This window comes from Aquila chrysaetos, chromosome 18 (genome assembly GCF_900496995.4).
Source record: "Aquila chrysaetos chrysaetos chromosome 18, bAquChr1.4, whole genome shotgun sequence".
Taxonomy (NCBI): domain Eukaryota; kingdom Metazoa; phylum Chordata; class Aves; order Accipitriformes; family Accipitridae; genus Aquila; species Aquila chrysaetos.
In genome coordinates, this window is record NC_044021.1 from 229,635 (window position 1) to 242,999 (window position 13,365).

The 13,365-nt window shown below is 44.4% G+C and overlaps 1 protein-coding gene across 5 annotated transcripts in view; it reads left to right on the forward strand.

Moving 5' to 3' along the window:
• Positions 1–796: 796 nt before the first annotated feature.
• The window catches only part of TENT4A (terminal nucleotidyltransferase 4A), a 62,606-nt gene continuing 50,037 nt past the window's right edge, over positions 797–13,365 (forward strand). For 2 of the 5 annotated variants that reach the window (XM_030041798.2, XM_030041802.2), the window contains exon 1: positions 797–2,022. In XM_030041798.2, coding sequence (XP_029897658.1) covers positions 1,199–2,022 — 824 coding nt within the window. In that variant the 5' untranslated portion in view covers positions 797–1,198. The remainder of the gene's footprint in view (positions 2,023–13,365) is intronic. The other 3 variants (XM_030041797.2, XM_030041800.2, XM_030041799.2) reach the window with 2 other exon arrangements.

A 13,365-nucleotide genomic window follows, 5' to 3' on the forward strand; every position in this document is an offset into this window, starting at 1 on the left:
GTTACGCACATAATTTTGGAAGGCTGGCTCTCAAAGCAGATCTTCAGACCGCAGAAGACATGGCGTACCCACCCTCGATCCTACTCCAGCAGCCACATGCAATTTTACCAGCCATCTCCGGACAATGAGCCCCATCCACTGCAGAGACGGACCCCCCGACCCTCCAGCCCGGTAACAGCCGAAGTACCCAGCGGAAGCGGAGTACTTCTCGGCGGTTCCTCGGTGCTAGACAGCCAAGCCGGAGAGCCTCCCCTTGCTCACGGACTGCCTGCTCCTGCCCGTAGGCAGGCCCCTCCGCTCCTGGGCCTCCCCGTCCCCCCGCGAGCCTGCACGGCCCTGCTCAGCCCCCGGCCCTGAGGCCTGCCCCCGCCCGCTCCTCATCTCGGTTACTCCTCAAAGTTCACCCTTTTATTTCTGTGGGAACAGGGCTACGCCTCTCCGAAGGGACCAGCCCCGGCACGGAGGAGACCACAACGCGGTGCTTGGGGACACACGGCCGCTGGGCCGCGGCTGCCTGCTGCTCCGGCCGCGGCCTCACACAGGCTCCCGCCAGCAGAGCCCAGCCCGCAGCCGCCGCCGGCCGCCCGGGCGGAGGGCGGGAGGCCGGCGGGGCCGCTCTGCGCAGGCGCGGCGCCCGCCGAGCCCCCTCCTCCCGCCCGAGGAGCTGCCCCCTCCTCCCGGCGTCCCCCCAATTCCCGGGCGCGCATGCGCGGGAGGACGAGCGCGCCGGAGCGGGGGAAGCCCGCCCAACGCCCTTCGCGCCCCGCCCCACCCGCCTTCCCACCGCTCTCGGCGGGCCTGGCCCCGCCCCCCCGGGGCGGCCAGCGCGCATGTGCGGTTGCCAGGGCGGCCGTCTCCAGTGAAGGTTTAAAATCTGCGGGGCATGCGCAGTGCTGGTTCTGGCCCTGGCGAGGGGGACGCCACATTGGAACGGCGAGGGGGAGCCGCTGCGGGCAGCGCCGGGCCGGGTACAGTTCGCGCCGTCTCCGCTCCTCCCGAGCCGCGCTCGCCTCGCCCGGCTCTGCTCCCCCCCGCTTCTCCGGCCGCCCTCCCGCCCTCCTCCCCGCGACACATGCCGCCGCTGCCGGCCCGCGTCTAAGCGCCGCTGCCGGGCCCGGCGCGCTGAGGCGAGGGAGCGGGCGGCGGCGCGGCGCGGCGCTCTGGCCGGGCCGTGAGGGTCGGAGGCGGGCGGGCGTGGATGGATCCCCGCGTGGCCTGGATCCAGCCCGAGCAGAAAGGCCCCGCGAATGCGCTGTGGATGCAGATCTGGGAGACCTCGCAGGGCGTGGGGGGCCGGGGCGGCGCCAGCTTCCCGCACTACCTCTGCCTGAACTCCCCGGCGCTGGACTCCGCCGCCTCCCCGCCCCGCGGCCACAGCTGCCTGCGGCTCGGGGCGCCCGGCGGCGGCGCCTGCTGCTCCTCCTCCTCGCCGCCTTCGCCTTCGCCTTCCCCTCCGGCCCTGCTGACCGGACTGGTTCCCGCCGGCGGCGGCCCCGCGGCGGTCAACGGCGGCGGCGAGGGAGGGCGGCGGCTGCAGAAGTCGCCTTCCGTGTCTTCCTCGTCCTCCTGCTCGTCGGTGGAGTCCGGCACCGAGAGCCCCGGCTTCTCCTCCTCGGGATCGTGCAGCGGCGGCGGAGGCGGCGGCTCCTCCTCTTCCTCCTGCGGCCCCCGGGCGGCGGCGGTGGCTCCTCCCGGGCTGCTGGGCAGCGGGGCCGGACCCGGGGAGTTTTTTAACTTCCACGAGAACAAAGTGAACGGTGTGAACGGGCACCACCAGCCCCCGCACCTGGCGCGCAGCCCCCACCCGCCGCCGCCGGCCTCTCCCCAGCAGCACCAGTACCACCCGGGCCGTAGGAAACGAGAGAATAAAGCCAGCACCTATGGGATGAATTACCTGCTCTCCGGCAGCCGTGGCGTCGCCATCAACAACTCCCCCCACCAGCAGCGGCAGCCGCCTCAGCCAGCACTGCAGAGCCCCGGCACACCCTGGAAGACCAGGAAATACAGCCCGGGCGTGCAGGGGTGAGCAGCCGGGGCCCCTGGGGCTGCTGCAGCCCCAGAGGAAAGGGGGACCTCGGCGGCCTCTCCTGCGGCCCCGCCGGGCACGGGCGGGGGGCGTGGGGTGTGGGTTGGGGTCACACAAATTCCTCCAGAGCTGGCTGTGGCAGTGAGGTCGATGATGGAGGATGGCGGGGCACAAAACTGTGTTCTTTCATAAATCGCCTTGGCCTGTGCTGGCTGGGTGGCTCCTGGCCGAAGTGGTGACGCGGGCAGGGCCTGGGAACCCGCAGATGCACGGTGTTAGGCCTTGCCTTGTAGTAGGTTGAGAGGTGAAGTTGCCAGGCCACCGTCAAACGACACCTACAATAATCAAAGCAAAGATGGGTGGGGGATGCTTGTCAAAGCTCCTAGGGGTCAATTCAGAGCACAAGGGGGAAATGGAAGGCTCAGAGAAAACCCTTGCACTCATTTTTAAGTGCCTCTGCTTAGGGTGTAGCAGGCTGATTACTTCGGGGAGTGTTAGGAACCTCAGTTGAAAGGGAAGTGCCCAATTCTGGCTGAAGTAAGCATGAAAGTCAATGTGGTCTTAGGACGTTTTTGGGGGAAGTGTTCTAGCTCTAGAATAGATTGAGCCAGCCAATATCTGAACTTAAAACTTGGCTTTCTAAAGAGATCGCTTTTATGAAGCTTATCCTATTCTGTGGCTGTAACTTTCTCATATAAATGGGTAGTTAGTAAGGCAGAGTATTCGGTTTGGTCCGATTGGTGTGTAGAAGGGACTAAACTTCAGCAAAGTGCCTCTGGGGTGCTCCGTGAGATTTCTGTATTTCAGCTGCCAAATTTCACTCAGTCAAGGGAAAGTGTTACTTTCTAATGTTAAGGTTATTTTATTCATGGAAAAAGTGCTGGCTGCATTGATTGACCATAGCAGATTTCTGATGTCATTTCAAAAATAGTTTCTTGGAACTCCTAAAATCCAAGACCCTTGGATGCCCATGGAGTAAAGGCACTGCATGTTTGTAGAGGGAGGTGGATAACAGGGTGCGCTTTCAGAGCTGGAGAAATTCGGGAGATTTAACTTAAGGACAGCATCTTCCTTTTCTCTTTTGCATGGTATTGTCAGGCGTCAGGTACATTAAAGTTATCCAGAAGTTTTAAAAGATGTTTTCAAAGTTCTGTTTTTGCAAATCGTACCCTCTCCTGGGGAGGACAAGACTTAAGACTACTGCTTTTTAATTCCAAACTGAGACTGAAAATGAAAATTGCTTACAGGAAGCTAAGATTTGGATGCTTAAGAGGTGTCATGCTGGGAGCTTTGGGTCCTGTACTAATAAGAGGTGTGTCTAAAATTCCAATAGTATCTTAAAAATAGTCTGAATTTCTTTGTTTTATTTCCATAGAGATGCAGTAGAACACCAAGTTAACATTTTAATTTATCTGTGTAAGGCAAGTCAGTGTCACTGAGGTAGATCTCCAGGCAGGCAGATGAGGGAGTGCCTGGGGTCACCCAGCAGGTCTATAGCAAACCTGGGAATCGAATCCAAGCGCTGCAGGTTCTGTCCTCTAGCTGTTAGGCGGCACCACCTATGCCAATCACATATCCTTATCTTTCACCTTCTGCCCTTTTGTTTTCTGTTGGCTTTCCCTTAATAAAGCTTATGCCACTTTTCAAGTATAAGTTTATAGAGAATCCATACACAAGAAAATTGTTTAGCCAAGCTTCAGTTGCGCTGTTCAGTTCCATAATACAGGTTGTTCTTTTGCTGATGTGTTAATGACAAGTTCTTGGCTAAATATCTTTGAAAGTGGAAGCTGTGTTTCCTGATCTTCTGTCACGGATCTATTACTACAGTGAAATCTGGTGCTAGGAGTGGGACACTGGTAACTACAGCATGTGTGATCCCGTAGGTCCAGCTTTCCTTAGAGTAGCAGGGAACTAGTGCTGAAGGAGAGCATGGAAGTTGAAACCATAGACTTAAATATGAGAAGCAGTTTCTGCCTTAAACTTGGAGTTCTGTTACCCAAGGTGAATTTTGGACAAGTGTGTATTCTAAAACAATTTTCTGATTGGTGTTAGAAATCTTTTTTATGAAGTACTTACATGATTGAAATAACAAAAATACTGTCACTGATGGAGTGGCTTTAGGTGTCTTATCTGCTGCAGTAATTCCTGACTACTGGTGAGTTTAACTTAATTTTCCTGAAGCCAGGGCTGGTGTATTAATTGGCTATTCAAATAAAAATGCACTGAAAAGACTGGGGTTGGAACAGATCCCTACAGAAGTTTCTTCTGGATCCTTTATGTTCCCGATTTGTTGCCTGGTGTTACCTGGAACTGTCAGCCCAGTCTTAAGGCACACTTCCATAACTGTGATGGTCTACTGACAGAGCATCTTCAGTGGTGTCAAACTGGTGTATGCAACTGTCAAAAAATGTGATCCTTATGATCTTCAGTTGCAGTCTGCTTTGGACATAGATTATAGGAAGAAGGACTTGATCATAGATGCTCTTACACTCATATTGTGCATGAATGTTAGAGCTTACTCTGCCATGAGTATTGTTCTCTGCAGAAGATTTTTCTACAACACGCTGGAATTTCCAAGTGATGTGCAGTAGCTCACAGTGTTATTGTATTGTCTTTTGGTAACAGACTAAGAAGGGTAATCTCTGTCCTCTCCCAGGCTGCAGTAGTACTTTTGATGAAATGCCTGCATGCTTTGAAATAGCATTGTGCTCTCTCTGCTTTCTCATTCAGAGCTGGAGATGGTCTGTAGCAGTGCAAGTTGTCACTGTTTTTTTCAAATGGATCATATTCAGTGGCTTTGTGATGGTAGGTGTGGTGATGTTTAGGAATGCTTTATGTTGTAAAGGCTGTGTTTTGCTCTGTTTTACGTACAGCATTCCTTTTTTCGGTGGACTTGTACCTATTGCTTTTACCACCTTCTGACAGCAGCATGCCAATCTTTTGTATTGTAAAGGAAATTCTCCCTCTCATAAAACACAAGTGTGAATAGCCATGCTTGATTAGATTTCATCCTAAAGCTATGCCTTAGGATGCCCTAGATTGGCCTGTGTCATCTTTTTCCAGATTTTTTGAAGGTAAGGAGTGAGGAGAATGAAGCCATATTTATTCCAGTGCTTCAACAGAATGATTAATATAGAAACAGTGTAAATTCTTAAATGCCTGGGTTTAGGTTAGGAGTACTGATGACAAAATGATTGGTTTCATATGCAATGCAGATAACTGTCCTTTAATATTGTGAGGTTAGCTCAAACTGTTAAGACTGATGTTCAGAACTATATATGGTTTCTTGCTGTAAAGTTTCCTCTGTACAAGAGGATGCTGTAAAGTATCCTCTCGAGTGGTTTGAAACTACATCTAGCATCTTAGGGTCTGCCGCCTTTGTACATCAAAGTAATACCTTCTGTTTCTGTAAAGTCAGTATCTTAAATATATCTGACTAATTTAAGCATCCAGAGAGTTTAAAAGTGCTGGAATTTTATTTCAAAATATAGAATCAAGCTATTCTAAACTTTTTACTAAGGTCTCTACTGCTAGGTTTACGTTGCTTGGGTACACAGATAATAGGGCATTTATCTCTTCAGATGTAGCTGATAGCTTATGAATAGTATAAAATCGTATCTGATTTAATTATTCTGCTGCGTAATAGGAATTTAACAAAGTAACTAAAGAATTAAAGCATTTTTAACAATATGAGCCTGTTTTGCTTAATACCTTCAACTACATATTCAGATAAATTGTAGATTTTGAATGAGATCAGTGCTGAAATACCTGGCATATCTGCTTGGTACATTATAGTGCTGTGCAGAAACAAAAGAACTGGCTTGTTGAGGATTAGTGTGGATACCAGAAGTGTTATGATACATTGGAATGGTGCTCTGCCTAGACTAATTAGCGTTGGATAGCATCTGTCTACTTACTGCATTCATATTTCCCCCTCCATACCTGTTGTCTTTAACTATTTCTTGATAATGACACAAAAGTTCTGTTGTAGAGTACAACAGCGCAAACACCTCCACATTTGGTTAGGCTGAAGGAAGATTCAGGCCAGTGTTGTCTGGTGACCATAGCAGATGCCTGGGAAGAGTCCTCATAAGAAAGGTAAGCTTATGATGATGCTTCCCCAGAAGATGTGTTTCAGTGTTCACTAGTTTGGAGCTGAAGGATAATGTGTACCAAACGTGATGTCCAGAGATTAATTTCTGTAGCTACTCGGATGTGGTGGTGTTACTATATACTAAGTGTGTATTAGGTTTTGTTTATTTCTTCACCTGTATGCTGAAGTGTTTCTAATTCCAGTCTTACTGGGTTTTTTGCTTTTATGATATATTGCTGAACTTCGGTGACCAAGATAAATTCAATTACTGGGTTTTGTGCAATGCACTGTTAAAAATGCATTGCATTCAGGGCCTTCCAGAACTCTAGTTCCATGTTTATCAATCCTCACTTCTTATTATGCTGCTGTCAGAGCTGGACAATGCAAATTAATGTGTAGGGATGCCACATTGTCAGCCCCTTTTGCAAATTTTATTTTCTTGTACTTTGGCTGAGCTGGAAAAATGCAGACTTTGGAAACTCTGTGAAGCCTTTGCTGTCTACGCTGGGGTGTCCAGCACTTGTAAGGGCTTTAAAGGGATTCCCAAGGCTGTTACTCTAACTCCGTCCTGTACTTAACAGTGCTGTCTTGCTCTAATACCTTCTAATAAAGAATCAACACAGTGGGCTATACTTCATCCACACTACTGTTAAATCATTAGTGTCTGTTATCTGCAATGTTCAGTGGTTACCTGTAGTGAAGGTCTTAATGTAAAAGGCGGGCAGTGCTGGCAATGTACACTCGATTCTTGTTTCATCTGGCTTTAGGATCAGGGCAGAACTAGGCAGTATATACTGTAGTATGCAAGGAGGAGGGCAGGGGTAGCTAGGGCCTGTTAGTCATAGTAAATTTCTGGACAGAGACTTGAGAGAGCATCGTGATGTGGTTGAAAGGATTGTTTTCATGCCTAAAGGTTGGCACGCAGCAGAGTTCAAGGGTAGCTGCTGGATGAATTGTCAAAAGAACATAACATCTCTTTTTTGCGGTCGACTAAGTTGACTAGAGTAGGTAAAGCTCAAAGTTTCCTTGCAAAGTGGCTGCCTAGCGTAGAGTTAGGCTCTGATGCTTCGGTAAGGGAATGAAAGGAATATTTTGGCAGCAGTAGACTTGAGAGAGAACATAGTATTAGAGGTTGGAAAGGCTGAGCTACAGTAGTAAAACATGAGAAGGCTTCGCATGACAGGTGCTCACATCTGTGTGTAGAGGAGAATGGGACATGTTTGGAGCAGTTTAATCCTGGCATTGGCTTCATGATACTTTTCACAGTTGTTAGGCTTTGGCAGTAGAGATAATTGGCACTAAGAACATAAACAGCTGTACCGGGTGAGACCATTAGAGGCCAGTGCCAAATGTTGGGAGAAGAATATATCAACAGGAGCCTGTGGTGCTATTTCCTGGAATAATCTCTCAGATTTTAAATGATCTATGGTTCTTGGACTACCTGGGCTACAGGCAGTGCATTGTTAAACTTGTGGATTTTATGTATGAATTTGTCTCATCTCATCTTGAGCTGGTATGAGCTTCTGGGATCAGCAGCGTCCTGTGGCAAGGTGTTCCTCGGTTGAGCTATGCGTTATGTAAAGATCCATATGTGTTTTTTTTTTTTGTCCTGAGGCTGTCACTAGGGTTGTAGGTGCTGGCAGCCACAGGTCTGTGCATTAATGAGGCAGTCCATGAATGCTCTTTGTGGCTGACTTGAAAGAGGGAAGGGAAAAGTTGAATAACCTGACAGTTGTCTGTTTTCTAGTCTATTTAATCATTCCTTGTATTTGAAGCTGATTCCTGCCTCTAGATTTTTATCACCTGTGTATGCTTTACAGTTCTGTTGTATCTTAGGGACTTGGATGAACCAGACCTGTGTGTGATAGTGTCACAGTATTCCTACATCTTAGGCTATCTTGTTCTGGCTTGTACTTTGTTTCCTGATTACTACCACGGGACTTGCCTGTTCTTTTTGCTTACTGAGTATTGAAGGGACCTTTTAACAGAATTCTTATTTCAAGATCTTGATTATCAGTGTTTAGAGCTGGTGTAGAGCCCCTCATTGCATCTTTGTAAAGATAGAATTTTCTCATATGCCTCTGTTGTGCTTATATTTATCCCATTTCAAATTCTGCCTGCTACTTCATTATGCACTCTGTATTTTAAAGTCCATCTGCAGTTCTTGAGCTGGCTTATTCTAGATAACCTTGCAGCCTCGGACTTCTTTACTATTTGTCCCAATGCCAGATCACTTTGGAGGATGTTGACTAGCATAGGGCGCTTCCGGGCTTCACTAGTGACCTTTGTTTAATATGGAAACTAAGAGTTCCAGCTGCTTGTTTTCTCTTTAAAACAGTTCTTGATCTACATGAGGGTCTTCCCTCTCATCCCATGTCAGCTTAGTTTCTTCATAAGTCTTCATAAAGACATGTGCGACCATTATCAAATGCCATTTGGAAATCCAAGTAGATAACAGGATTTCCTTTGTGGTTCAATGATTCTTGAAAATAATTCCTAATGGTTTTAAGATGCTACTCCATTTACGAAAGCTATGTTGACATCTTGATACAGTCATAACTATTCATGTGTTGCATTGATTCTACTTTTGACTAGTTTGACTATTATGAATAGCAAAACTAATGCTTTTAAATTAAAAAAAGAAAGATGGCTGCTTAATGTTCTTCTGATACAAATGCAGTATCAAGTGAGTGCTGCTTTTGGTGAATACCAAATTATCAGGAATAGATTTTGCTGTGAAGTATTTTCTACTAAAAAGTTGGCTTGAGACAAGTTCTCCCTGTATAGTTAGGGATCAGGGAAACCTCTGAGGGATAAAAAAAAAAAAAAAAGAAAAAATAAAAACTAGCTTCTCTACTTGTCATGCATTGTGATCACTTAACTTTCTCTGTTCTGATCACTTAATTCACTTAACAGAAGCAGGTTTTTGGGCTCCTGAGCTAGTTTATCCTTTCTCAAGCATAGGTTTGCATCTCATTAAGTTGTTCCTCATAATCCTTTTTAATATCCTTAATCTTCCAATCCTCTTTTCCTGCTTTATACATGACTTCAGGATTTCTGAAGACATCTTCTGATGGAATCCTGTGACAAGGTAGTGGAAGCTCTTTTTTTCCCTAAAATCTGATTAGTGATGCATGATTTTGCTAAACAACCGGTGTGGTATCTTTAATACTGGAACACCTTATTCTTTTGGTTGAGATTCTTAAATTAAGAAGCTCTTTTATATGGTGAACTGCAGCAGTACTTAAATCCAGAAGAGGCTTTTCTAGCTTTCGTTGCCTTGCAGAGATACTGACTTTGAATGTGCAGGGTTTGCTGCTAGTGGTGCTTTGATGGATGCATTTTGAATTAGACTCTGCTGCTTGAGATTATATCAAGAGTTGCTGCTGCTTTTAAATGTTTCAGTGGCTAACCTGGTGTAATGCATACCTGATCTACATGGGCATAATTAGTCTCTCATCACTAATGTGTTTTTGCTGTTGCAACCTTTCTGACTTGTCTGGGATGTTAATCGCTTGCTATCTTTGGGCATTTGGAAAAGAATAGTATTAAGACAGGAATTTCAGTGTTTAGCGGTTCTATTTATTGGCATAGTGAGCTTGCTGATTCAGTTCCAAGGTTTAACATATGGTATGCTCCTTCACTGATGCAACAAAATAATTATGTGATGTTTTCTTGGTGGTGGTGGTAAGTCCAGCAGCCTAAGTCAGGAGTAATGTACAGCTGTTCAGAAGCTTATGTAGCAGATCTATTTTGCCATGTATTAACTTGCAGATATATCAGTTTCTTTTCCAGATTTTTATAATGCAGCTTTTTCAAAGTACGTCCAGCCATTGAAAGGTAATTGGTTGAGTTTTATTGGATTGACATACTTTGCAAAAATAGGTTAGTTTTTGATTCTTTTTCTTTTCCAAAACGCAAACAAATTCTGTTACTTAAGTCTGGAAATTTGCAGTGTAAATCAGTCCAACAAGCTTAGTTTCTTGAGTGTGTGAGCTGTCAAAGTGCTCTTAAGAGGTAAAATTTAATTGACAAGAAACTCAATATAAAATTAGGACTGGCTCTAACTTGCAAGAATGTGGGGCAAAGAGAAGGCTTAGAGGGGAAATAAGAACAATATGATCTCTTGTGGAAAAGGTACAATATATGTTATAAACTACTCTTTGTTCTGTGGATGAGAACAGAAGTACTTTTTTTTTCCATTCTCTCCTTAGTAGCTAACATGCAAAGTAAGCTTGATTCTTCTTTGAGTTTAGTATTTAGGGTACCTACCTGTAAAACATTTCTAAGTTCTATACAGTTGAGTTTTTTTTTTTTATACCAGTCTTTGAGTTTGCTGCCTTCCATACAATTACAGTGACAAAGGTAACTGCTGTCTGAATTACGTAGTAATATGAGACTGATTTGGTGCGGCAGTACAGTCTGTGAACGTAGCACTATGTCTTCATAGTTTCTCTCATCTGTAAGCCTAGAACATTGCATGGGGCATAGAGTACTATTACCTGAGTGTTACTGGTAGTGAGGAGGACTGGTATAAAAAAGTAAAGGCACCTGATGGGTGTTGTGAGTGGGATGGGAATTGTAAGTTCACCTCATCTTCTTGGTCATAGTTCTATTTTTGCTACTTTTGCAGATGTCTTAATCTTAGATAATATTGGAAAACTTCTGTATCTCAGAATATACTATTGCTTTCAATCATATATATATTCTCCTTTATTTCACTAAACTGTTCCTGAGTTTTAGACTGTAACACTGATTTCAACTATTGAATGCATTTGATTGTTGTAGTGTAAGATTTCACCTGCATTTCCATGAGAATGCACTTGTGCTTTGCAGTAGTTGTAGGTGAAGGTATAGTTCAACAGATTTCTGAAATATGCACAGTGGCTGCTGGGCCTTTTGCCATTTAATCTTGAGACAGCAAAGTCCTTGGGCATGTTTCTGAGTTCACATTTTTATGAAAGAACTTATCCTATTATTAGTAACCTTTATTTCAACAAAGCTTCTGTTGAAATGCTGCCTATGCCTCCCCATTTCTTTACCTCCCTTTCCTACTCACCCCTGGTGTTACACCCACATGCTTTAACTGTGACATCTATTCTTTCCTTTTATAGGGATTCTTGGCTGATGTGTTAGACTTTTCAGTTAGAAAAATATTCTTTACTTACTGGAATGAGTATGTTTTTAAAAAGGATCAGTTGTTCCATGTAAATGATGCAGTCATAGTTCTGTCTGTTTCTTTAGAATAAATTAATGTGCTTAGTAGTGTAGACATGATGTTGAAAAGAAACATGATGCTTACTTGAGGGAAAAAAGTTGCTGTAGCTTTTCATTCACCTTCTAGTTTGTTGATGTTTGAGAATTTAATTTTACTGCATTGAAGTTAGCCCTTGAAGTAACAAGTCAATGTCATATATAATAATAGTTGTAACAGTACAGTAAATGATGAGTGAAGTAAATGATCTCCTTTCTTAGAAACCTGCCTTTAAGGAAAAACATTACAGAAGTCTGAGAATGTCTCCTGAGTATTATTTTAACCTGAAGACTAGAAGTGTGTCTGCCTTTCCTAAAACAGTAAAAGGGATAAATTTTTGGTAAACAAAAGGTGTCAATTCTGTTGCATAGTTCAGCCTGAAAGCAGCAGATGTTTACTGTGCTTAGCAGTAATAGCATTAGTGAATGGTAGGTTCCTCCAGGCTGTTAAAATTAGCAAGCTGAATAGTGTAGCAAGTACAAGTAGCCTCTCTTCTGCATCCCTGCGTTCTAATCTTCTCCACCTTGCATTAAGAGTACAGTTAGATCTCACCAACAAGTTTTGTTCCCAGTGTTTCTATAAATATAGCGAAACTGCCTTGTGAAAAAGTCAATTAAAATGCCTATCTTTGCTAGGAAAGTAGTGTAATAGGCATCTTAAAATGTGATAGAAGATAGCTAGGTGCTGGGATGCTGCTGGAGCCCAAATTTTTTAAGACACCAGAAGGAGATTGAGAAAATTGACTCATGCTATATGTTGAAAGAAAGAAGTTCTATCTTTAAAAAAAAAAAAAAGTTAAGATGTTACTTATATCTGTGTGTACATCATGTGCTGCAAATTGTAATTCTGTTCCTAATGTTTAAGATACTGTCACAGTATCTTACTTAAGTCACAGTACGCTTACTTAAGAAGTAACAAGCGCTTATGAAGGTTGTAGAGGCTACATCAGCAAAATACTGTTGTGTGAATATCCTGTTGTGATCTGTTTTTTCAGACACCGAATTATTCCTTCAGCTAATAGAGAAGTTACTCTGAGATTAGTCCTAAGCAGCATACAGCATCTTGTTTTATGTATATCAGAGCTGCTTTTTTGTGACTGTGTTCCAATAACCTTGTCTGAGCAAAGATGTTTAGAGAAATGTAAGCTATAGTAACATTACATTTTAAAAAAGTATCTTGGTTTTGAGAAGCTTCTTCAGGAGGAAGCCAAAAGGGTAAAATGCTTGAAAATGCTGTATTAAGATGGTTGTGTTGTCATATGCTGACTGTGAAGATAGCATTGACTCTTATCCAGGAGGATGTAGGCCAGGAATATGATGTTATCTGAGAAGTAGAAGCTGTTGAATTAAGGAAAACTGGAAAGAGCAAACAAAATAGAAGTCTGTTAAGACAGAGGGTTTGAGAACTGCTTTGCTAAGTGCATTAAAACCTGAAAACCTTGCACATCGAAAGCAAGAAACTTGCCAGAGTCACTAGGGCTCAGAGAGGCATGAAAGAGCACCCAAGAGAAGTCAGATCATGTAGTAAAAACTAAGTGAACTAATTGCATTGCTTTTTGTTAGAGAAGGGCTTAAGAGACTTCTCACCAGAACTTTCGTTGACTCCAGGCAACTGTCATGTTAAATTTCAGTAAGGAGCATCTAAATCCATCAGCAGAATGATAACTTTTACAACGCTGTCTGGTGATATATGCTGAAGAATTCTGGAGGAACTTAACCATGAAACCACAGCGTATGGTTTGAACTTTAAATGAGTTTTATCTAGCTCTTGTGCTGTTGTCCCATGCAAACTGAAGCATTAAATGAAGTGTTGCCTTGCCAGTGCAAGGTAGAAAATATGAAGGTGACTTCTTAAAAAGTAGATCAGGGAAGTAAATGTAGACTAGTAATGGCTGATATTCTCTGGAGTCTTTTGTGATATAATTAAGAATTGTGACAGTGTATGTCATCTGAACAGAAGCTCAGTGGGGCAGTGAAGTGAGAGTGCTTGTGT